The sequence below is a fragment of the Pseudomyrmex gracilis genome, unplaced genomic scaffold (genome assembly GCF_002006095.1).
Source record: "Pseudomyrmex gracilis isolate BER0280 unplaced genomic scaffold, ASM200609v1 scaffold_21, whole genome shotgun sequence".
Taxonomy (NCBI): domain Eukaryota; kingdom Metazoa; phylum Arthropoda; class Insecta; order Hymenoptera; family Formicidae; genus Pseudomyrmex; species Pseudomyrmex gracilis.
The window spans coordinates 763601-789281 of record NW_018020605.1 but is presented as its reverse complement, the minus strand read 5'-3'; the positions used below and the strand labels follow the sequence as shown (position 1 = coordinate 789281).

Sequence of the window (25681 nt, the reverse complement as noted above, 5' to 3'; positions counted from 1 at the left end):
GGACATGCGCTAGTTTACGGGACAGAAACGTGATTACACATTCTCTTATGGACCTGGCCGCTCTCAGACTTCTCTCTGCTTCAAGGCAGAAACTGTTTTTCCGATTGAGAAGCTGCGATTGATTGATAGGAATGATAGGCATGAGTGGACACGAGTAGGGTTAGTAGTGAAGTGTTTACACGTTTAGTTTTTAAAATATAAAGAATGATTCAATATGTATTAGTATATCTCTATCAATCGTCGCAGGATTTATTAGTGTCAAAGTTATGATAATTACTTTTATTAACAGTGCGTGTATATTATTACGATATGTACGATAGGCGCGATAGTTGTGTTTTATAGGTTATGTTCTTTTATATTTTCTTCGTGAAAATTTTTTACAAAGAGTGATTTTATTTGACAGTTTGACAAAATATGGTGGAAAACGTGATACAACGTGGTTCTACAGAAAACAGCAATGAAACGGAAAAAGAAGATCCCGGTAAAGATGTGGATGGTAAGTTTTAGAAAAGATTAGATTTAATATATCTCACTAATACGATGTGATTATGTCATTATATAATTAATATTGTGTGTGATATACTATCATGACATTTCTTTTCTATGTATTTATAAAATATCTCCACATATACACTCATCATTTTGCAGTAAGTTATAAAAAAAGATGCATAGGAATATATAAGGGAAACTAAAAAGTAGGATATAAAGAACTTAATAATATATTGCACTTTTGTTTTTTCAATTTTGTATTAATACACAAAAATTATCACATGTCAGACAAATGATACAAGAGATGATAATCACAAAAAAGTCAAAAAATATGATGATTAAGAGATTAAGGCAATTATCTATTTTGCAGAACTTTCTCAGTAATTTAAACAAAACCAGTTGTTTCAATTGATAATACATATTTTTTATATTGAACTAAAAAAAATTGAAATAAAATTTATAGATTCATTCTAAAACGATACACTTGATATGACATATCCAACGGTTTGTTTTTAGAAAATAAGTTCTTTTACAGTTTTGAAAAGTAGCTAGTCGAACTTAACTTACTTTTTTATACAGTAAAAAACTTGGTAAACTTTACTTCTAGTATAAAGCGCAATCTCTTATTTATTTTTTTTTGTTTAAAACATTTTTATTGTTACTAATATCAAAAGTGACTTAGTATGACATAGTATGTTTCTGTTAAAAAATTAATTAATTTCTGTTAAAAGTGTGTCGTTTGAGAGTTAATATTATTACTGTTGTAATGAATATATATATCTCCCACAAAGTATATTATATAGTATATACCGGCAAATCGCATCAAGAGCTGTAAGAGTTAAAATAAATATTTGCCATGTATATACATATCCATCTAGTTTTTGAATACATGAGAATATTTATGTATATGAATATATATATATATATATAATGTATGTATTGGAGTTTTTAATTGACTTAACATGTCAATATTGTCAACAGATCTCAGTCGATAAAGCAAATGTATGAGTATTAGTACTCATTAGAATTAACTTTCTTTAGTATTATACGTAACATAACATGAAATAGTTTAAAGTAAATATCATATTTTATGTATGAGTGTTGGTACTCATTAAAAGTAACTTTCTTTAGTACTGTACATGTGACATGAAATAGTTAAGAAAAATAAATAAATATTATAAATATCATACAATATCATATTGTGTGCAAAATTATTCTAATTATTATATAATTCGTTATCGTATTGTCAAAAATTGTGCCTCCCGTTTACGCACGATAACATTATTAATATATTAAGGCACTGTTTATAATCCAGTCTTTTAATGTCCTTCGTTTTGTACAAATTAAACTTTGCAATTACGCGAGTTTGTTTCTTTAGACATCTTTGGAATTGATCAAAGAAGAAGAACAGTATAAAATGATGTAGTGAAAAATGTAATGATTGTGAATGTGCAAAAAATATTTTTGTTGTTGTTCTTGGATAAAGCATATAAATATAAGTCGAATAATGTAAGATTATAGTACAAACGCTAAATGGCCCATTCGGGAAACTTTGACAAGTCGAATACATATGTGCCCCACGTAGGGAATGCAACCGCAGTGATGACGAGTGTGATAATGCTAGGCCCGATACCGGCGATGATGAAATCTTTCGTTTTTATGCGTCCGGCGGCGCTTGCAATCGCATTGGGTGGAGTACCGACGGGCAAGTGAAACGAAAATGAGCAGCAAAGAGCCGCTGGTAGCATTAAATACAAAGGATGTATTTTAATAGCTACACACTGAAAAGAAAAGAAGAAAGTAAATACATTTGCAGAAAATTGTATATCCTGTGAAATAATTGGATTATTTGTAACATTTTGCGTTGTAACATACTTCATGTATAAATTAATGATAAAGTGTTTATTTGAGTCTTGCACTTACCATTTCTGCTAATACTGGCAATATGATATTTGCGACAGCCACGTTGGATGTTAATTCTGTCACATTTTCGGCGAAGAAGCAAACAATGAGCAATATCGCCACAACGTTGATCTTCTGCAAACCTATCAGTGACTGACCGAGCATCCCCGACAGTCCTGATTCAGTACTACCTGCCGAAATGGCAAATCCACCGCCCAATACGAATATTAGACTCCAATGCATCTTCTGATTTATTATTTTCCACGTTATCAGCCCGGGCGACGGTTTCGTAGGCCGCTTGCTTGGATCTTTGTTGAATGCCTGCAAGAAGTCCAACTTCGACGGGATGAAGAAGAACAGTATTGTCACGCACATGGCTGCCGTGGAGTCCTTGACACGTCTACGAATTTCGAAATCACACGGTTATCTCTTGCGTTTTAAGCACGTTTGCATAGTGAACTCACAAGTTGGTGACATAAGCGGCCCAACCCGGCATAAATCCAGGATTCCTGAAGAACCACAGGAGCACGACGATAATGAATAAAATACCCACGGAAGATTCATGCCACGAGATTGGCCCGAGTTCCTTGTATCTCTTCTGAATGACCGACGCTGCAACTTGCTCGCCCTGCTGTCCGATGTCTATTGCGCGAGCGTCTTTGCTTTCCGGTCTGAAGAGACCCATATACATCACCTGCAGCCACAACCATGTCAGAATACCCATCAGCAACATGGGCGGTACCGAATACAACATCCAAGAAGCAAAATTTATTCCGGGGCTAAGGGGAAAGCGTCTGAAAAATAAATATAAAGTTTTTAAATCTATCGCGGACTCAGATTGTATTTCAAAATTCAGTGCCAATTACTGAAAATTTATAACACGCGTTACATATAAATAGATTCTCATTAGTTGACAGTAACTTTTGAAAAACATCCATAACATTATCTTGTATTTTCAAGATAAGTTTTGTGAAATTTGCGTGTAAGCACGTACTTCTCTAGAAAACCTTTGAACGTTAAATTGGTACCGCTTCCGACAATAGTACCAATACCGCCAAGACTGGATGCATAAGCTGCTACGAGATAATATACCATTGTACTGTGCGTTGGCCTTTTGTTTCTGCAAATTGAGTAATTTTACTTATTTAAGTACTGTCTGACAATAGAGAAAATATATCAAATCTATGTTAGATAATAAATTTAAATATAGTTAGAGTAAATTAATTTATTCTCCGAAATAGAGAATTAAAACACATTGTTTCATTATTTGATTACCTGGAAAATAGAAGATAGAAGAGAAGATGTGAAATATATACTTACGCTTCTCCGCTATTCTCTTCGATTGTTCCTTCCGTTTGGACGAACATGTTTCCGAGTCCTTGCTGAAATTAAATTAATTTCGCGTTAATTGCTTTTCTTCACGTCTCTCACGAGATTATACGAAATTTTTCGAAAAAGAATTGAAAAAAACTCACCGCTTCGAGTTCCACAAGAACAGTTTCCATTATGGGTATCATCATTGCAGTGGCGGCGGTGTTCGAAATCCACATTGAGATAAACATCGTTACAAAGAACAAGCCCAATGTTAACCTAAGGAGCAACAATAAATATTTTCATCATTTTGAAACTTGCGACTGAGATTGAATAACGCGAGCGAAAACCACCTTCGATGACTGCAACCGATGGTTTTGATAATGAACAGCGCCACTCGCATATGCAGACCAGAATTCTCGATGACCACCGCGATCACTAAACTGCCAACGAACATCATTGTAGTGTCGTTCATGTAACACAGACATGTTTCGTTAGTTGACATGATGCCCAACAGCGGATACAGCACCACCGGAATCATACCCGTGACGGGTAATGGTACGACTTCAGTCACCCAGTACATCGCCATTAACGCGACGACGTATAAACACTTCATTGCTTGGGGCTACGATCACAAAAGGAGAAGAATCTTTGAATGAACTGAAATTGTATATTATAACAAATTATATCATAAAACACATAGTATGGTATTTAATCATTATTAAGAGACATACTTTATCACTTTCGACTGTCAGTATCGGTATCAAGACTAATGGCCACACTATCACGATGAAAGATCGCCAATAAATGGCTATGAATTTTAACAACAATTTGCCGAATCCAGTGGTTTTCCTGAAATTTTCGAAAAACAAGTGAAATGAAGAAACTGAAGAATTATTAATGTGGAAACAAACGCGTGAAATAATTATGCTTACTCATTTCCTCTCTCTCCATATTCGGTAACTTCCGGATACGTTTCCACCGCTAAAGCCATTGTTCTTTACTGAAATTAAGTTGAAAGACCAGAGTTTTAAAAAATGTCATAAATTTTCTATCTATCACCTATACTGTTATGCATAGGTTTACACCTGCACCAAAAGACATGAAAAAGCCATAGCTGATCTTGCTAATTTCATGTTGTCACGAAATAATAAAAAATAACAAAAGAGAAACACTTAACAACATTGGGATCGAAGAGCTTAACAATCGCGGGAGATTATTGCGAAGTAAACATTAACGCGGAGTCTCAACTGTATTTCTTTTCTTTTGTTCGCCGAGCTTGGATAAACGAGAGAGGGCTGTAAACAGTCCCAGCACCCTTTTCCAAGAATTTCTCAATTCATTGTTCTTCCCACTTTTCTCGTCCGATATCAGAGCGAGAGCTCTGGGAGATCAACGAACCTTCATTTACTCCAAGCTTGAAGAGCGCACACTTTTTGTTGGGGTTTAATCAAGTTTTCAATTTGCCGCGCAGTTTAAATTGTACTTCTTTTATTCTTACATTGAGATTTTATTTTATCTTCATTACATAATTTTTATCTTTTTTTCTTTGTTGTGTTTTTTTTTCTTTTCTCGACATTTTTTTTCTATTCAATTGTAATGCCATTCGCGCGAAGTCCTTATCGCGACACGGTCGACCTTACTTAGGAGGACAAAAGATTCAAATCAAATCGAGGACCCCGTGGTATTGTTCTCCCGTGACCTTCGCAATTTTTACATACTGTGACGCGCGTTGTTTCCGTTTATGTGACACCGGTTATGCGTTCTCCCTTTAGCGCGCGTGATCGCTTAATCGAGGTAACACTATCGTTCATCCCGACTTTCATGCTCGTTTAACCCTGGGCTATTTACATCAATAAAAATACGACGTCGGTGCGTGTGTTTTATAGCCACTTTGAAATTATCGTGATCATAAAACTTGACGTTTTTAAAGTGTACTCTGGAAAAAATATCGGAAAAATCGCACAACACAACGCCGCAAAAAAACGACGATATTCGAGAAAAGGTATTATCACGAGAAAACGTAATATTCTTCGACAAGAAATCGGAAAAACTTACGGTCGTAAATTTTCTTGTTTTCTAAAAAAAAAACTCTAGACGTCTGAAATAAAAGAATTTATTAAGAAGAAGAATCTATTATTGATTTTAAGTGGATAGGGATTTTTTACGATTAATGAGAGACGACTTTTCTCTTTATGCAACTTTTTTTTACGTAAAAAAAGTGTCGTTGCAACACTGACATGACAAACAATAGAAGAATTGACAATCGATGGATAATGAAAACACAATAGCGCAATACACATTGCATTAATCGAAATTGCTAAATAACTGGTTTTTTAATGTACGTTGTTTATGAGACCGTGTCAGTCCTCGACAAACAGAAATTATGGGTTATTCTAACAGATTGTAAAAACATTCAAGATAATTGATAATTGAATACTTATCATTAATCATTCACAAGTGTTGTTAATATATGAGAGAAGTTTTAAAAAAAGAAAAATCTCTTGTGGACTTTAAATTTAGAAAAGTTTTTAAATAAAATTAAACCTATAATATGTGTATATACATATCATTAGTTAATGATATATATATATATATATATATAATATTTTATATACATATATATAATGTTTTATATATATAAATATAAATCTATATTTAAACACAAATTAAACATACAGACGTATTTATTATTAGTTTAACCCACGTTTTCATGCCGTTATTATCGAAGTTAATTGACACACATATAAGTATAAATTACGTCATTCCTTTGTCACATTTCTTTGTCTCGGACATGCTATTTATTTTCGCAATAAGTGTTTGACTGCACAATCCAACATGTCTAAGAAAAATGCGGTTGCGACTTTACTTAATATAATATTTAACTACTGAGAACAGTGTTAGTTGCGATAACGAAGAAAGAAGCTTCTGTAATTACACACGCATTTTGTGTAACTGTATATGTTTCGGATAATCGGAAGATTAGAGAGCCACATCCATTTGCTTGCATCGTTATCACAGGCTACGTTGTTAAATAACACGTTTTGCGGCATATTTGTGATGATGCGTGATTTTGAACATGTCATAGATTGTTTAATATGCAAATCGTATAGTTATCTTTATCTCGGGAGATATGTAACGAAAACTTGGCGCCAAATAATATTTTTTTCTAGGGTTGCACGTATTATTATGAATTGCACTCAGGGTCGTATGTTTTTTTTTTACGCTATAGAAAACAGGAACAAAAGTGATAAACTCATTGTTGTTGCGACTTATCACGTTTTTTTTTTTTTTTTTTTTTTTTTTATTACATACGTTTCGCAACATGAATGTTTATTATTCCGATGTATCGCTCAAAAGTTTATTTTTACCCGTGAGAAATAATATCTGATTCTCTACTTGATTTATACGAAGATGTTAGTTGAAAAAAAAAAAAGTCGGATATTCTTAAACATAGCTTGTATCAGATTCGATTTTGTTTATAGATCAGAGTGTACATCATAACGCGCGCAATTGAGACGTGAGTTGTCGTGATCGTCCTCATTGCCGGAGCTGTACCTTCGGTGCATCTGCAGGCGAGATGCTTGCGATGTATACCGTTATAATCCGCGTGCAATCTGTAATGTACGATGTCGAGTGTTGTTAATCTCGGATTGCCAGGGGTTAAATTCTTCCACACGCGTTGTTTCTGACTTCGTTCGCACGCATTGAATTGAAACAGGCCGACGTCGTTTGTCGCGTCAGAAATAGAAGATAAAGCGTATCGTGCTCCGTCTTCTCTTTTTTTTCTCGTTTTTCTTTCCGCGCGCTGGAATCTATTTCAAATTTAATAGCGCGCACAGACAACTTGTTTCGCGAAAACTCGAAAGATCACTTTTAACGATTAAGGACAGTTTTGTGCGTGCGATGCGTAAATACGCGTCTACTTTTTTAAACGTAACTTTATTTATCTCGCAGAAAGAAAGAGCAAGATATTATCATCATGTTTCGATGTTTTAAACTTAAGGTTAAATTAAGAAGGTAATAATTTTACGTTTTTCTTCAAAGTATTACGTACTTTTGTTAAAAGATGTCCTCTCCGCAATATGTCCAACTTAATATTTTCCTATGTAATCACTGACCGATCTCTCTTTTCGCACTCATAAACGTCGTGATCAAAAACTGTTAGTATTGTACATATGTGATATCATAATCGCTACTAAATGACGATACGCCTCGTAACGATCACATCATCATTCGCGCGATATAAATATTAATAACCCGAATTTATCGTTCTCTCTGTCTTTGTCGATAAACAGACTCTATCATATGTTCGAGAAACCCGGTTTCCGATTGTTCATTTCAACAAGTCTTTCTTGCAATCTAACGCGTGATGTCACTTTATTTTTTTTTTTAGTAACGATCTTCCTTTGTGTGAGTTTTTCTATTCATGTCGCTAAGAGCTGAGACTTTTCGAGAGAGTTTTCGTGGCTTTTCAATGCTGTGTCCGGTGCACATACTGACCGACCAAGTCTAGAACAGCGAAGTTAAAGTCTTGCACAGTTCAGGCCTCATCCCTACTCTCTCTCAGTGTATACATACATACATTCTTCCTCTCTTGTGCTTCTTTCTCCCTGTCTGTCTTCATACTGATTTACGAGAAGAGGCTATGTGATACTTTTTTCTTTCCTTTTTTAAGTTCTTTCTGAAGAAGTCTCTGATGAAATATAGGGTCCCTCTCCCCCCAGTAAATCATGGAAACGGACTGATTTCTTTTGAGGAAAAGAAAATTTGTAAGTGTAGTCGAATAAAATGTTTTCTTTTCGGTTTAGTTTTCGGAAAGTTCGATATTGAAATTGAACAATACGACATTGTAAATTTGCATTGTATTTTTTGTCAATGTTGTATTCTTCTGTACTGTTTTATCGTCGTTGTTTTTTCTTCTCGTTAAAAAAGAAAAACAATTTTGTTTGTGGTATCCTCGTATTTATGAAAAACTGTGTGGCTTAGAGAGCTGCCACTTTTATTGAGAAGAACCTTGTTTGTAGATTTTCTAACTCCTCTCATCGAGAGGAGAAAATCCGGAACTGAGGCAGCAACAAGAAAATCTACATTCCTTCTTCGGACATTCGACCCTCGGGTCGGTTTAAGCGATGACTCGTAAAATAGATTTTGCTGGTCCAAATCGTGTGCACAATATTGTCAAAAAAAAAGGAAAGAAGCTGTGTTTTACTTCGCCGTTTATATTTCTCGACAAGTCATTTCTCTGTCTATTAACAGGTCGTTTTTGGAACAAAAGAAGTAGAGAAAAAGAATCTGTGGTCTATCTCGCTGATTGATATTGTTTTTGAAATCTATTGAGAAGAGGATATATATACACATATATATAATATATATACACGTATATATAATATATTTGACGTGAAAAATAAGCAACATAGAACCGTTTTACTGCGTTAACTCACTTATTAATTCGTATTTATCGAAGTTCACAAACGAATTTCAATAGCATTTCGATAGATCGTTCGATCAAATTGCAATTCACCGGAAACATTCTTTATTCCTGTCGCATTATTCATTCCGCGTACGCGTCACGTTATTTTGCGTTTGAGGGAAGTCGAGCGAAACGTTCCGAAGCGAACAATCGTTCGAATCGTGAAAGCAACGCACACTTTCGAAAATAATATTTAAGATCTCATTGAGGATCGTAATTGCAATACAAATAGTTAATTATATGTTACTTACGGTTAATAATGTTACTTAGATGTGTGTCTCAATTATTCTTATTAAATCATCTTGAATAAGTTCTTCCGAGTTTCAGCAAAAATCGGACGCTTACATAAAACCTTTCGCGATTATTGCTCGCGTTATTGAGATATACTGATGCATCTAGATATACTGATGAGATATACGCGATGCGTCTAGATTCGGGAAATAGATCAATTAGATATGAACAACAAACGAAATAAAGCACTGTATTCTGTACCAATGTTTGTGTTACCACGCGATGGCGAAGAATAACCGCGAGAAACTGTTTCGATCGTCTATATATCGACAATACAATATACATACATACGCATCAATAAACATATCTTATGTCAATACTGGTAATTTTGAATGTTAGAAAAATAGCGTGAAGACATAATCGAGATAAACTGAAATTTTATGATACACACACGTGCGACACATATTTGTTTATATCGTCGTAAAACATTGCGATTACTAATATCGCGTGTTTATCTTGATAATTTATATATGTTTTTTGCGACACAATCCATAACTTGAAGCAACTTAATCGCGACTGCGACTTTCGCGCATTTTATTTTTATTTCAATTTCTTCGACTATAAAAAATAATGTCTCTTACAAACATTATTTTGTTACTATCAAATATCGGGATATTAAGACGCTTTATAATTCGTAAAATTTGTTTTTTAATGTTTTTTTCTAAGAAATTCTATATTGTCGAATCTCCGTGCAACTTTGTTTTAGCGGTTGCTATTTCTTTGCAAATTCTTCGTGTAATTTTGTCATTAAGCTCTGGTACTATAATAATGTCATACATTGATGCATTAAATTAATCGTTACGTAATAAGTCTCGTTGCGCGTGCGCACTTAAGGAAACTAACGACAGAGAACGAGATTCTCTTTCCGCGCACCACCGTACAAAATAACATTAATTCAGGTAAACGTCGGAAAAGACAATGCCTAATCGTAATTGTATGACGAATCCGTTATGATATCTTCTATATTTGTCTCATTTCGAATAATTCGTGTAATTACGCGGTTCGTAAGCAGACCTAGAAGAAGCCACTGTCGCAAATTGATCATGAAGAGATAATAACAATTACACACACACACACATACACGTAATATATTGTTTACATATAATTTACACTTTGTGATAATAAAATAATGCAAGATAAACATATCTAAATTGTTTACAGAATATATTTTTAGTTACATTATTAAAACATGTGAAATTTAAATTTTTCTTTTCTCAAAATTCTATCGATTTTTGTTTTATTGATCGAAGTCTCACGTAATGGCACAATTACAAAATTTTGTATGCGATAAGAAAACACTTCGACGTAATTGTTAGAAGCATACAAACGAACTGCGTGTTTTTCCAACAGCGATGTATCTTCATAAAAAGAGCTTTGGTAATTTCATCATGAAAATTGCATGCGATCGTTGATATAAAAAATTAAAAGATAATCGTTCCGTTGAGCGTGGTATTCCGGATGCGCGTTGTTCACGCAAAAAAAAAAAAACAGAAAAGACAAATAATTGCGTTTACATACGGCAGTATTTATAGATTTTTTTTTACTTATTTGTTGAACGCGAGATGCGTTTACGTAAGACGGAGCGAAAATTAATTGATCTGTAAAATGCGTTCAAATGAATCGCGCATGTGTGATGTCAAATTATTTAACCCTTTAATGTGTATGCTAAATCAGATGTGTGCCGGTTGCGTATAGGAATTTGCAGCAAATTTTGAAAAATGCAGTTTTCTTATATATTTCTAATATTTTTTTTTAACAAGAAGCAAATGACAACAATATTGAAATATTTTTTTAAACACTTTCACACTTTGTAATTTTTCTCTCGCGACAATACTATAACAGAGATTTCCAGTATTATTTCGTTTTTGGAGAAACATTAACACCTGACGTATGATCTACGAACGTGTATATTACGTATGTTAATGAAAAATTATACTTGCAATGTAGTCACAATGTGACGAATATTCGTTGCCTTTCACAATGGCCATGCGACGGAGTTTGATAGTCTTTGATTTAATACTTCGCATACGGGGCACGCGTTATTGATGTCGCACACGGCATGATTAATCATCCATGTTAATTAACAGTACAAGTTCGACCAATGACACGTGCCTATTATTCCTAAGTGTTTTGTATGCACCGACGTTTCGACTGAGGAAATGTCAATGATCGCTAGATCAATCGCATACATTCGACGGCGACATTTAACATTTAAGATTCAGATTTCTTTACAAGAGTATTTAATTAATTTTACACCGTTTTGTTTTTTTAAACACATTTTGTTTTGCCAATGAAAGATCGACGAGTTGCGTGTCGTTTTTTTTTTCTTATTTTCCAAAAATCGTTCAGAACGACGGGAAAACTCGTCTTTTTCATACGCATTATCATTGTTCAGGCGCACATAATAATTGTTACATAATTTAGTATCGTTGTCGGCATCGTTGGCATCGTTACGTCTCGTTTCTCCCGGGACGTTATTCGTTTCTATATACGGATCTCACGCGATTAAAAAACATCGATGCGAACGATCGTCGTCTTTGATGTTTTTCCACGGTCACAGACGATCGTGTGAATCTGCAAGGTGGCGAAGTTCGCGAGGATATAAATTTCGTAGTCGCGATGCGTTGCCGCACGACCGCAAACTTAACATTGAACTGACGTTACGCCCGCGCAGCCGAATACGAACGACTAAATTGGACCCGATTCAATTTTATCCCGAAGGTTAAAAGCACGTGAAATAGAGCCTACCGCACGCCGCTACTGTTTTAGCTAAGAAGCGAGAATTTTTATTAAGAGGATTTTTTAAGAGAATTTTACACGATGTAATATAATACACGCATTTTACACATCTGCGATATATTTAATATCGAAGATACATCGCTTACATGATAAATTTAGAACAAAAAGAGTAATAATTTAAATATAAATTAATAATTTAAAATAAATCATTGCGAAAAATCTTATTCGATGCTAAGAGTCGAACTCATTTTATTTATTTCTCTAGTTATTAAAAAATATTGCTATTTTGTTTGTATACTCTGATCAATCTCACATTTCGTGTTGTTCATTTCATAGAGAAGTACAGGATATATGCGAGTCTCTCGTTCGCGGTGCTGCTGCTGGGAATCGGCGTGCCTCTCTGGTGGCATACCACGAAGGTACCCCGTGTTGCGCTACCCTACACCGGAATCGACGAATTGTCGCAGCTGGACATCAGGATCACCACGAAGATCATTGTTGCGGCGCTGTCGTACGACCGCGGTCAATTACTGACGCGCGAAATCAAACAGGCATTCGCCAATGCTGGTAAACGGATAAAAAAAGTTAATATAGAAAAATCAATGTTTTATTTCGTCGGCGGAACATAATGTAATAAGATAAGAAAGAAATAGAGTCAAAATTACATATGCGACGAAACACGACAAAGAGAACACGCACAATAGATATGTTTTCTGACCTGACAGAGGATCTGTGTGTTCGTGAATGTGTTTTGTAAAATTCGAGCGTCTCTTAATGATTGTTAGTATGTATGTACGCATACATAGTGATGCAAATATAAAGACCTTTGATTCACGTGCGTATATGTATAAAATTAAGCAGTTAAAAAGTTACGTCAAACAATCGACGATGATGTCAGAGTTGCAGCGATAAAATCTGATTAGTTGTATCTATGATGTGTTTGTGTTGTAAACACAAACAGTATATAGTCCGATCTCGACTTTCCAGAGCTGTATCAACTAGACGTGGAATATCAAGTGATATCCAATAACTTGCTGTTCGCTTTCGGGCACCAACTCGAAAAGGTAGCGGCGACTTTCGACCTGGATGTGGGTAGCTTGCTCTTGCTGGAAACCACAAATCTGAAAGATGCCATTGTGGTTGGTCCCAAGAGAACGCTGTACTTCTCCACCAAAGCCAGTAAGATTTGCAATCGCCATTGACAACATTGCTTCGTATCACATGCTTATTATCTGGAACTGCGTCAGAGTCAGCTTACTGGCGTATTACAATGTTTTCATTAGAACGTATTAAAAATAACATGTCTAATTTGCGTTACACGGAATTGACGTAAGATCATTTTTACAACAGTCGAAACTGTGTAAACAATTGAACTTATTTATCTTTTATCACATATTTATATCAAATAATAAATATAACAAAAATAATTATGCTAATAAGAAAAAAAGCGTGATAATAATAATGTAAATATAAAATGTGCGGATTATATTATATCTGTTCGATATTAATTATTTATTTCGACAGAATTTAAACTTTTTCGCTTGAGCCTACTAAGTCTCAAGTAAGTTATACCGTATTTATCTATGATATCATGTAAATATCTTCGCAGGCGATGCTAAATTGATACAAGTATTGTCGGAATGGATTCTACACGATAAATCATTGGCGCTGACAAAGAACGCGCTTGCCGAGCCTACTATGTATAGTTTGGACGAGGAAAACAGAAGGCGATTCCCAGCTAGTCCGGCGTACGACATTCTAATCACTTTGGTTAACCCTGACCCTGAAAAGTTAAAGATTGTTTGGGACTTGAAGATGGTATCCGAAGGTGCGTTCATACTTTACTAACACTTGTAATTTATATATGTGCGTAATGACATTATAATGAAGTAAAGTGTATTCCGTAAGAACTTCAACATTTCGCTCTACCGTCGGTGAAAAAGTACCAGAAGAAACTTCATGTCAAGTCTAGCACAACGTTGAAATCTTAAAGACTGAGATTTAATTTATCTTGCAGGCTACATGAAACCGTTCTTGAACGAGTTATCTATTCTAAGCAACTTCTCGGTCAAATCACAATGGCTGTACCTGTTATCTTTGGACATGAATCCTAGACGCGTGCCTGATAGCAGCCCGAGTCGCAGACATTTTGCTTTACGTGAGAGCGTTTTGCCGCAGCTCGTGACACCGCTGGAGAAGAAATTAGGTTCGTAGCGCGTGTAAGGGAGTACGTATATCAAGCATTTCTTACTGAATTTTAGCATCGCAGGTTAGCCTCCATCCGTGCATTAATTTGGTCGTCTACATGGTGCCGTGCGATAGCGCGCCTCTGCACATCTACACTCGCAGCGGACACAAACCACGAACGGATAACAACGTGGAAGCCTTTCTCTCTCCGAGGTATACATATTCGCACTTCCCGAAGACGATTAAATATATATTGATTTCACACACAAACTTTGTACAAATTATATAAAATTAGTTAGTTTTATTGAAAATTGTATAATTAACATAGATGGGGTGGTGTAATTTTGGTCAATCCACCGCCGGAAGCTTGCGAGGTGACGCGAGAGAACGAAACTGTTACAATCGTTCCCGAAGAAACCGCCATAGTGGGCACGTTTCTGGCACAACTTCGACTATTATTAGGCATTCCAGAAACGGTAACACAATAGCTTCTTGCAATTTTATATACAAATTATAGAACGTTGAATTAAATTTAAAAACTTACGTTTTTTGACGCATTTTACCACATCGCGCAAATAATAAACAAGTAAAATAATTCTAGAAACCTATTAACGGGGTGACATCTGTGCCATTGGTGGGATTGAAATCTCGGGATTGGGAAATCGATTCCCTGTTGAGATTTCGCACCGTCGAACAATTGACTTCGGCGAAATTGACCTTGCAATCGCTGGCGCAGCTGCTCAAGGAAATTAGCAATATCGTTATCACGGACGTGGTAGGAAACAGGATCAAGACCGCACTCGAACTGGTACACCAATCCGCTGAACATCTGCAGCGGGGCGATCTCCAACGTAGCTTTATCCTTAGCAAAGAGGCTTTCGTTACCGCCGAAGCGGCCTTTTCCGATCCGACGCTTCTGGCGCTTCTTTACTTCCCGGAGGATCAAAAGTGAGTGCGACTTTGTTTACATTTCAAGTAAAAGACACTGGTTCTGTCGTAAATTTTACACTCCAAGCAATTCTTTTTTTGTAGATACGCCGTGTATATACCTCTGTTTCTGCCGGCGATGATACCGGTATTGCTGTCACTTAAAAATATAAAAAAATACTACTTTCCTGAAAAGAGTAGTACAAGTAAAAAAACAGATCGTAATGAAAGTAAGAATGATGAGGACAAAAAACTGAAGCTCGGATAATAAAAGGTATTTATCTGCTTAATAATATGATGATTATGTACAATCATGCGATCGCTCGTTCGAGATCATTTCGACCGTAGGTAAATGTACAGCAGTGACATATACCGTATGATTTCGCGTAATATGCAGTGATATCGACTGTTTCATCGCAGAAGCTCTTATCTATAAATTTCTTTTATTTGCATCTAGCGTTAAAACATAGCTATCGCGTATAAATATATCGGAATATTTTTAACACGCGCCACTGGAACGTAATACATAAATTTAGTTTGCATTTAAAACTAATTCCGTTAGTCGGAATCGTGTGTGATCTTAATATTGATCGCGTTAAGTACGAGAATAAATCTACGAACTGTTTTTATTATTATTATTATTTAATATTATTATTATTATTATTACTTAACGTCGCTTGTATAACCGGCGACAGTTTCGCACACTGAGAGATTCTCGCGCGAAAAGAGAAAACATCAATGAAAACGCGTGAAAAAACCGATAATATCTGTTTTTATTTCAAAAAAGAAAACGTTCGATGAGACATAATATGTATATGTGAAATCATTTGTACGAAAAAGAAAATATAATAAGCGACTTTTTTCTTGAGCTAGTTTTTTTTTCGTATTTGTTTTTATTCGAAGAACGAGGTCTGTGAGCAAAATCCCAAGCAATCCGCAAATATTAAATAGATTAACATCTCGTTTAATCTCTCTCTCTCTCTCTCTCTCTCTCCCCCTCTCTCATGTTTGCTTTCTTTTTTCACATGCGGTCAAAATATGCATACAGACATACATTATCACGCATCCAAAAACGCAAGGTTCCGCGCAACATCTTCATTCCTCGCATGCCTTTTCGATTAGATTCCAAAAGTTAATAATCAATTAAATCGCGTTAGAAACAACTCTACGAATTTTTATGTACATGTATATCAAATCAATCCTCAACCACATTACCAAAAGGTTACAAAAAAAATTGCGAACGTTATAAATTACTGTAAAAAAAAATTGAGATGAAAAATAATATATGTCCATCTACCGTGAGAGACCGCCTTTCTTTTTTTCTCCCTATATTTGATTTATGGTTAAATAAAGAGTTCAATGTCATTCAGTAAGAAAAGAACATATAGTAATAAAAAATAACTAATAGTAAAATAGTTAGCTGCTCTGACATTAGCTAGTATAAAATATACATGTAGCTAGTATAAAATATACTTTTCACTTAAAAAAAAAAAAAAAAAAAAACGAAACGAAAATAAAAAGAACCGTACGTGGCCAACAAAGTAAAAATAATTGCTCGAGAAATGCCGTGCGCTCATAATAAATTATTAATTAACAAATGGAATAAACTTGATGAAAGTAAAAATATCTTGACTGCTTATCGTGTTTCAACTTTGTCAAGAATTTAAAAATTAATTAACAGTGATAACATACGAACAAATGATACTATTAACGATGTATAAAGTGTATAAGTAGCATTTAGCTATGTAACGATCGCAATAAAACACGTATCTTGAGAAAAAAAGTATCTTAATGTGCCAACAGCACAGAATTAATTACTATAATTAGTAGTCTCTTTTTCTAGGAATAATAATTATCGTATCTATCGTGGATCTCAAATGGTAGCTGGACATTGTTAAAAGTAAAAATAAATTAGTCGTCGAGCGGAGGAGCTTACTATGAGAAAAAAAAAAAAAATAGAAAAAAAAGAAAAAACGATAAAGAGCAATTAAGTCAACAGGGACTTTGAACTAATTGTATCGCGTGTTGCAGAGCATCAGCGATATTCTGAAAAACAGGTACACCTTCGCGCGTCGCATAATCCGACAGGTACATCCTCCCCCGGTTGTAGTCTTTTCTGGCTTGTTCAGTCAGCTATTAAAAATAAAAGTAACGGTTACTTCTCTGAATGAATAATTTATGATGTTCCGGTTATATATTAGAATACTGCTAAGAATAGTAGTGAGCAATTCAATGTCAATCTAATAGACGATATAAAAATTATATTTAGTCGTACTTGTTCACCAGACACGATAGAATCCTCAGGAAGAGTTTGAACACAAAGGACAAGCTTAGCGCGCAGTCCGATCAAATGAGCTGCCAAAGCCATAATGGCAATACCGCGCGAATGTTGCGGCACTATCAACAGAGTGAGCCGCGAGTTCTTTATCTTCTGCAACTCCTGCGGCAATACTCTTACATTGTACTCGTTCAGGTTTGGTCGGTACATGGACAATTTCATTGACCTAAAAGACAATCGATGAATTGTGTTAACAATTGCGCTTAATAAACGCGAGCAAACGATTAACATCGATATCAGAGTGCCGGTACTCACTCTATCAACGGCACTGCGGAAGATTCTAACCAAAACAGATCTTTGCTAACTACGCCGATGTAAATGTCTCTTTTCTCGGATTCCTGGACGAGGGAATTTGCCCAATCTAAAAAGATAGTTCAATAGCTGGATAGATGAACGCGTTGTGGTTTATTTTCTACCTAGTCTACGAAATAAGTGAAATTCAGTGTTTGATCGTGGAAGATGAGAAGACGGAACACTTAAGGGTAAGAAAGAAAAAAGGACGAGAATTGGTGAGTGCCGAAGATCGTGGGAAATTGTCAAAAATCAGAAATACCTAGGAAACGATTAAAAGGATGTACAATAGCTCGGCGTAAGAAATATGAGGCCTTCCTACTTAATATATTCCATACTGAAGGTATCTCACTTTCACAAGAAATGCCGTTACTCTTCGTCCTCATCCACGATGACTCGTTAGCCAAAGCGCAAAACTGTTCGAAATTGATTCGCAATTCCTTCGGATCGCTCTTTCCCGGGAATCCGTCAATCAACGTTCTGTACATTTCTATATATACAATAAACATATCGCGTTATTGATTTAAAAAAAAAAATCAAAAAGAGATAGTAAAACGTATAATTAATCAAATATGACGCAAGACCATTACCGGATTTATTTACTGTGTTAAGCGCATCGGACAGAGACACATTGTTGCACATCGGATTTGACTGCAACATTATCCACGCCTGGAAACAAACAATCATGCTGAAGTTGCTGAACGTTCAAAAATACTTTATGCGGTAAAGCATACATACATCCACTAATTTTACCGTACCGCTATCATTAACATCTATAGATTCGAAAATCTCTCGCAATGACCTATAACATCAAAATACACATAACTCTTTTTTTTTATATATTTTGTAAACAATTATACAATCTCTATGTGTCAGAAACTTACATCGCATCCGTTCCATTCTGAGTAAGCGAGATTCTTATAGGTCTGATGCCATCCTCGGTATACAAATCCGTGCAATCTTGTACGTTGATTTCTTCGCGTAACATCTGTCCGTGCGTATATTAATTATTAATTATACGATGTTAATTACAATATATCAATTATTAATTCTTTGACGCGTTGACTTGTGATCTATTTACCTTCGACGTACAATGAAGGGCAACTGACACGCTTTCGAATATCGGTATCCTTTGCCGCTCCATTAGATACTGAAGTACTAGCAACCCGTTCATTAAATCGTAATATTCTCTGTGAAATAAAATCCACGCAATGATAAGACGAAAGTGCTGAGGTTGTGGCGCGCGATTAAATAAAGAAACTTACCGTGTAGAAACGGTTTCTCCGAGAATAGTTTGTCCCTTGCGATACGGATAAATAACGAGAACCAGGGACTCGCTGCGCGTAGCTGCCAGTTGAGCTGCTTCGATTATGCCCGCACTGTTGCGCGTCTGGTTGTCGATGACAAACAGTAAAACCCGCGCCGTTTGCTTCGCCTCGTACTCCTGAGCTATCAATTCCGGACCCCATTGCGACACTTGCTGCGATATAGAATCCAGTTTTGATTTATGTCTTAAGCGCGTGTGAAATTGACGACGACAATAAAAATAAACGGCTTACAGGATTGTAGTAAGTAATTCCGAGGTTCTGAAGAGTCGGTATTGCTATGTCTGACCTCCAGGTGGTTGGATTACAAGACCCGCCCAAAAATACCTCATATGCCATTCTCTCTAAATAACCAATTGGTAAATAATTAATCGAGTGACCGCTTGGTTGAGAAATTCGAACAATTCGCAACAAAGAGAAGCGATTGTTACTTACTTGAACCAATTTTGTGATTAGTGTCCTTTCCATCACCGTGTAATGAGCGAGAGGCGTTCATAGGAACAGCAGCTGCTCTAGAGATAAACAAAAGTAAACACATGTAACACAATTTCAGCCCTCGAATCCCCACATTTTGCTCCAATATTATCACACTCAACATTCCTTAAGAGTTATTATGTTCACAGTAAGATATGTCATTTAAGAATGTGACTCCTCTGTTCGCTTGGCCGTATATATAGGCCTCTATATACAGGCTGAGTTGTCAAATTTTGTAATTAGGAAAGTTTTTTTAGTTTCTAAGACTTTTTAATTGTTTATTAATATTGCCAGAAACAAGTTTTGTTTGTTCCGCATGAAAACTCGTGGTTATAAGTGTGTTAGTGTGTTTTTGACAAGAGATTAACAAGCGTGTAATAAAAACTTGATATAACACAGATATTAGTTAAATGATCATTTCATTACACGAATCAGCCTGTACAGCAGGTAAGAGAGACGTCATCAATTACATAATTGGTAAAACGACATTTCATTATTCGAGTGTGGTAATAGGACATAGTATATAACGATAGGCATTTAACAATTTGCAACTGAACGTACTTCCAAATATCAAAGAATTTTGTAACGACAGACATCGCGTTGCGTTTCATCATCGTTTTAAAATATTCCCCACCATAATCATAATCAAATGTTCAATATTTTTGCCTGAAACACACATAGATCTCCCAACGATTGATCGCAAGATTTGCGTGTATATATGGAGAAAAATAAAATTTGTGCATTAGCCGTCATTACTACATGAGAACATGTGTACGTGACGTCTTTAAGGTGCTGAAAAGTACCTAGCAAAATCGAACCTGTCAATATACTGTAAAGTTTTTATGTTACCCTCGCTCGCACAGACGTGCCAGTTCAGTGGCAAATATGCAGAATTCTTCTAACATTATACAGGCATCGGTACATTCGGGACAGTCTTCAGCATCATGCCGCAGCTTGTCGCACAGCTGCAAGCAGTTTGGAAACAACAGCATCACGTATATTTCTTGTATCTGAAAAAAAAAAAAAAAAGAAACAATCTTCTTTTATTCCGTTTCAGCAGAAGATTCCATAAAAACTACATGTAAAGAAAGTACTTGCACACTTACACAAAGTGTACAGATGATCGTTAAGTTTAAGAAGCTCAATTGAAGTTTGGTGATAAATATTCCTCATCATTTATATAAACTTACAATCGATCTAAAAAATGCTTGTTTCCAGAAGTATGAATATATCTATGTGCTTTTCAAGTGGAATTTCCAAGACTTCCTAGAAAAAACGATAAATATACATTCCTAGATAAAAACTTATCTTAATGAAGAATATTCTTTTGTATTTGGATAGTTACACCTACCTTGACATTTTTGTCAGAGTACATTCCAGTGTACTAAATGCTTGCCACAAAGAGCAGTTGACCTTTGTTTCTTCTAGATCTCAAGCCTATCTAAATGAAACAGAAAGAAAACTCCCAATATTACAGTTGACACCACAAATTTATTACATATTCACACCTACATTATATTTACAGCAAAAGTTGTGTACACACAATTTTCCTATTTATTACAAGCATATGATATATACATTTTTGGTGATTATTACTCCAGTCATCATCACATCACCGTAACAACACGATTACTCACTAATATTCCCGAGAAATGTACGCACTCAGTATTTCCCGTAATTTACAATTAATTTATTAAACGATTCGGAGAAATCATATGATCAATTAGCAAAATGTTAGAAAATGATTAATTATCGTTTGAGTCGGAGAGATCAATATAAAGTAATACTTAAAGTCTATCGAACGCAAAGCGCCTTGTCAACAATCACGAAACAGCGTAACAAATCGCGTGTCACCCGCACATATATACGTGTATGTGTGTGTGTATATATATATATATAAAACAACCACCTTGTTGCGTCGCTTCGTTATAGTTTCTTTGTATTACAAAAAGATAAAGTCACTGAAGTCATTGCACAGAGTTAATTGATGAAGTTTTCACATTTCGTAACGCAATATCACACATCTGAGATTCATAAAGAGAAATTATCATTAAGAACACAAAAGTTGTGATTATCGCTATCATGTGTGTGTGTGTGTGTGTACTCGCTCTCCGAGAGAAACTTGAATTGTTCCTCCAACTTGCAACCGAAATATTTATCCAGAACAAAAACTATGAATTCGTTGCGAGCGCAACGGAACCCGTTTGATTGATATTAAACGAGGATAACTTTTCAACGCAATCTCGGACTCTTTTTGTCAGGAAGTACGTTTCTACTCTCCTCCTCTCGCGTGTTTCCACCGTTTATCGGTACTTCCGTCGCTTTTTCTATCATCATCCTCGCCGACGTCACTTCCACGGGGTTGGACAACACACACACACACACACTTACATACGCAATGACACACAACAGACGACGAAGCATCGACAACGCACACTAACCTTGATGACGTTCGGGTGTTGCATACACAAAGAACGGCGTGTAGAAACGAGAGAAAAAAATCACGGTTGTCCGGAGTGTGTGCATCCGACGAGATGTGTGATGTGCACCCCTCGTTTTCACGTTCTCACTCCCGCTCGTTTCCCGCTTTCGGTCCTTCTTTTTCTTTCTCTCTCTCTCTCTCTCGCTCTTTCTCTCTCTTTCTTTCTATAACGTGGAGAGCGCGTGGATAAACAACGCGTATCCGCGCGCGCGTATGGCAGAAAAATCAACGGCGGTGGCGACGCGAGGAGCCTCGCCGCGCACTCCCGCTATTGCTCATACTTATTTATACACCGTTATATTTAAAATGAAAGAGAGGCGCGCCGTGTGTTGTTGTCGTTGTCGTTGTCGTCGTCGTCGTCGTCGTCGTCGTTGTCGAGCGTGCACCTTTGACTGGGCAGACGAAGAAGAGGATCCGTGTTCGCGGTGAGCCAGACAGATCTCAATCACACATCGTCTTCAACCTTCGGGGCTGCTTTCCGCCTGCGTTGACGACACTCGCGCGAGCGATGCTCGCGAAGTCGCGCGGCGTCGAATTGCGCCGGATCTTGCTCGCGACCCGACGACGGATACCGCGCGCCGAGATCACCCACTCACCAACCAGAGGACAGATCAGACGTGTGAATTTTCACTCGTAAATATTAGCGCGAGTTTTCTTTATGTATCGGAGAGATACATAAACAGAAAAAAAAAAAAATGGAACGACTATCACGATGCACTGAGCGTTGACATGTTCCCGATCGGGGAGAAGCGTTATTGTTTTTGTCAACAAATGTCTCCGCGCGAATCTTACATTGAGCGCGAGATCGCGTCTGGACAAACGTCGTCGTCGGCGACGAGTGTATATCGCGCGCGCGTTTCCCGATATAATGCGCGGACACGAGAGCACACTTCCGTGGACGCCTCGTTGTTGTGAACGCGCGAATATATACAGAACGAGTATCACAAGAACGAAGAGAGAAAGAGAGTGAGCGATTCAAATCTCACTCAGGTCAGCGACGACGGGGTGGGCGACATTTTATCGCTTGTTGTCTTTTCCGCGACGAGAAGGAGGTTGTCTCTGCATGCGTGCGTTGTCGAGCGAGCGAGCGAGCAAGCAAGCGAGCGTGCGTGCGTGCGTGCACCCGTCCGTCGTCTCCGCGCACCGCGACTCTCCCAGCGGCGGGCTCGGGGAATGACGTAAACCTCCAACAATGAAGCGTGATGTCACACACGGTGAAGTTCGCAGTCGACTCTCCGACCGTCGCGCCGCTGTTCCCTCTGTGTAGTACGTGTGGTGGTGTGTGTGTGTGTGTGTATACATATATATGTGTGTATGTGACTATGTACGCGCGCGCTTCCAAGGACCTTGAATTTCGTGGTTGCCTCGACGCGCACCTAGCTCCGCCGATGACGTCATCGGCCGCCGCGGCTGCAGCAGCGCGAGAGATGAGAAGAGAGAGAGATCGTCTTCATCGCGCGCGCGAAACGATTCAAAAAATATTCCCGCGTTGGGATAAAAACAGCGTGATGATGCGGTCACGAGCGCGATTTTCGATATCGTCATGCGCTTTACGGGACTCTATTGTCTTTGGTGTTGCGCGCGTCCGCGATCGTGGGTTATACCGCGCGCGACGAAAATGGCGAATGAAACGCGCGCGCGCGCTGCTGGTTGTTTTTTTTCTCTTTTCATTCCCGCTGACGCAAGCAAATGACGATGCGAGAGATTTTACGTTGTGACAAAAAAAAAAGAAAAAAAAACGGTGTTTCTGCCGCGATTAATTCAGAGAAATATGTGGATGCAGAGCAATCACTTGTCTCTCTCTCTCTCTCTCTCTCTTATTTCTTCTGCAGAATAATTCAGAGAAATATGTGGATGCAGAGCAATCACTTGTCTCTCTCTCTCTCTCTCTCTCTTATTTCTTCTGCAGAATAATAAGTCGCACGACCATTATCGATAATACGATCATAAATAGAGTATGTATTGCGTTTCGAGTCTTCGTCTTGTTATATTCTCAGGAGTGCTTTATTTGCACATGCTTTAGATTGGATTGCAAATCCAATCGCAAGTCACGTTGAAATTTCGAGCATGGCGTCGCCCGTTTCTTATAAGAACGGTCGATGACATCAGTCTCCATCAGGTTCCGTCGTCCTGAAAGGCTTCACTCTCCGCGCATCTAAAAAGACTCTCGTGCGTAGCTCTCTCTCTCTCTCTTTCTCTCTCTCTATACGCGCGCGATAACTTAGAATGTATGTATCGGGCTGCGCGCGAAGCGGGGCGAGAAGTAAAAGGTTGGGACCGGCCAGGAGTGTGCGCGACGGTTTTGATCAAATATGGTATGGGAGTATTCGAGTAGCGTCGCACGGCCGCGCTCGAAAATCGCAAGATTTTGCGCGCAAACGCCTCTGTTGCAATCGGCATGTCGCAAATCCGTTTTCGCTCTCTCGGATTTCGGATGGAAATGAAATTTTCTGAGGTCACGCCGAGATTTCACGAAGGTGTGAAAGGATTGTTGTACGTGACGCAAATTTTTGACAGTTCGAAACACACACTGTGTACATAGCGATGTAAATTAACATCGCGTGTTAATGCGCGCGTGATTATACATACGGTGTTATTAAATTAAAAAAAGTATTACATTCTTCAAGCTTTATATATATATATAAAAGAGATTTTGTGCGAAATTGCAAGTTGCGCGATTCGCATGCGCAAAAATCCGGGTCAGTAGCGAAGTTCCGCGATGTGTGACAGCTTGACATGTTAGTCCTTTCTTTATCTTCCCTTTAAAACACACATGCTGCCTCGTTGCAAGTGCAAAAAGTATTAAAAAAAAACAAAAAAAAAAGAGCAGCGGAAAAGAAAGAGAGAGAAAAAGATAAACGTGTGTATGTGTACGACACGCATATGTATATATAAATCAAATTATATGACACAATAACGTGCAGATGTGTACTCACAAGGGTGATGATCTCGGAGGTTGACTTCTATCGGGGAGATCGCGGAGGCGCGAATCGACCGCGATCAGCGGCGGCGAAATAATGAGGCGATATAGCTTCGCGCGTTATAGGAGAGCAAGAAGAGTCGCGGCGCGACTTAGAAGCCGCTCTCGCTCGCGATAGAGAATTCGCGCGCACTCCCGGAAAGCGCGCGCCGCGCTCTGTTCACGACATAGACAGAAAAGCAGATACGAGAACGTGATAAGAAAAGCGGCGCACTTATTAATTTTTTTTTTTTGCCTTTTTTTTTTTTTTTTTTTTTTTTTTGGTTTTTATTTCGCTGCTCGCTTTCTATTCTACCGTCGTCTGTCTGCCCACCTCGGGCTTAGGACATAGGCACGGCCCACCCACGTGAGAATTAATTCGCGCTCGAAGGAGCACGCCTCCGATTTTGACCCGATCGAGCGAAACGCAATAACAAAACTGACGTGATTATTAAGTAGCGTCAATTAAAGCGTTCTTTTTTTTTCTCTCAGA

General features: G+C 37.3%; 3 protein-coding genes across 14 annotated transcripts; 1 reads left to right on the top strand and 2 right to left on the bottom strand.

Moving 5' to 3' along the window:
- Nucleotides 1-69: 69 nt before the first annotated feature.
- LOC109851817 (GPI transamidase component PIG-S) lies at nucleotides 70-16822 on the top strand. Of its 2 annotated transcripts, none has more exons than XM_020422281.1 (10): nucleotides 70-159; nucleotides 404-496; nucleotides 12542-12772; nucleotides 13193-13384; nucleotides 13815-14033; nucleotides 14223-14411; nucleotides 14467-14605; nucleotides 14721-14868; nucleotides 14994-15340; nucleotides 15425-16822. In XM_020422281.1, exons 2-10 carry the CDS (start codon nucleotides 415-417, stop codon nucleotides 15585-15587), a joined length of 1710 nt encoding a protein of 569 aa, XP_020277870.1. In that variant the 5' UTR covers nucleotides 70-159; nucleotides 404-414; the 3' UTR covers nucleotides 15588-16822. The 2 variants fall into 2 exon arrangements, with proteins under 2 accessions (XP_020277870.1, XP_020277871.1); XM_020422282.1 differs by having other exon boundaries at nucleotides 124-496; nucleotides 15425-15593; nucleotides 15668-16822.
- LOC109851815 (protein I'm not dead yet-like) lies at nucleotides 1116-12102 on the bottom strand. 4 transcript variants are annotated; one of them, XM_020422279.1, is made up of 10 exons: nucleotides 11407-12102; nucleotides 4638-4705; nucleotides 4437-4554; nucleotides 4056-4327; nucleotides 3867-3981; nucleotides 3712-3773; nucleotides 3386-3511; nucleotides 2856-3185; nucleotides 2413-2791; nucleotides 1116-2270 (listed from the first exon to the last, which is right to left on the bottom strand). In XM_020422279.1, the coding sequence occupies exons 2-10, from the start codon at nucleotides 4694-4696 to the stop codon at nucleotides 2019-2021; spliced, it is 1713 nt and encodes a 570-aa protein (XP_020277868.1). In that variant the 5' UTR covers nucleotides 4697-4705; nucleotides 11407-12102; the 3' UTR covers nucleotides 1116-2018. The 4 variants fall into 4 exon arrangements, with proteins under 4 accessions (XP_020277868.1, XP_020277867.1, XP_020277866.1 ...); XM_020422278.1 differs by lacking the exon at nucleotides 11407-12102 and adding an exon at nucleotides 9427-9704; XM_020422277.1 differs by lacking the exon at nucleotides 11407-12102 and adding an exon at nucleotides 7760-8267.
- A 50-nt stretch (nucleotides 16823-16872) lies between the features above and the next one.
- On the bottom strand, nucleotides 16873-25434 carry LOC109851820. 8 transcript variants are annotated; one of them, XM_020422286.1, is made up of 15 exons: nucleotides 25166-25434; nucleotides 21099-21188; nucleotides 20854-21013; nucleotides 20597-20757; nucleotides 19709-19785; nucleotides 19508-19617; nucleotides 19214-19428; nucleotides 19030-19138; nucleotides 18833-18936; nucleotides 18687-18750; nucleotides 18539-18617; nucleotides 18301-18438; nucleotides 17913-18018; nucleotides 17595-17823; nucleotides 16873-17452 (listed from the first exon to the last, which is right to left on the bottom strand). In XM_020422286.1, exons 4-15 carry the CDS (start codon nucleotides 20737-20739, stop codon nucleotides 17312-17314), a joined length of 1515 nt encoding a protein of 504 aa, XP_020277875.1. In that variant the 5' UTR covers nucleotides 20740-20757; nucleotides 20854-21013; nucleotides 21099-21188; nucleotides 25166-25434; the 3' UTR covers nucleotides 16873-17311. The 8 variants fall into 8 exon arrangements, with proteins under 8 accessions (XP_020277875.1, XP_020277874.1, XP_020277880.1 ...); XM_020422285.1 differs by lacking the exon at nucleotides 25166-25434 and adding an exon at nucleotides 22189-22763; XM_020422291.1 differs by lacking the exon at nucleotides 25166-25434 and adding an exon at nucleotides 22189-22763 and having other exon boundaries at nucleotides 20854-21009.
- Between the last annotated feature and the right edge of the window lie 247 nt (nucleotides 25435-25681).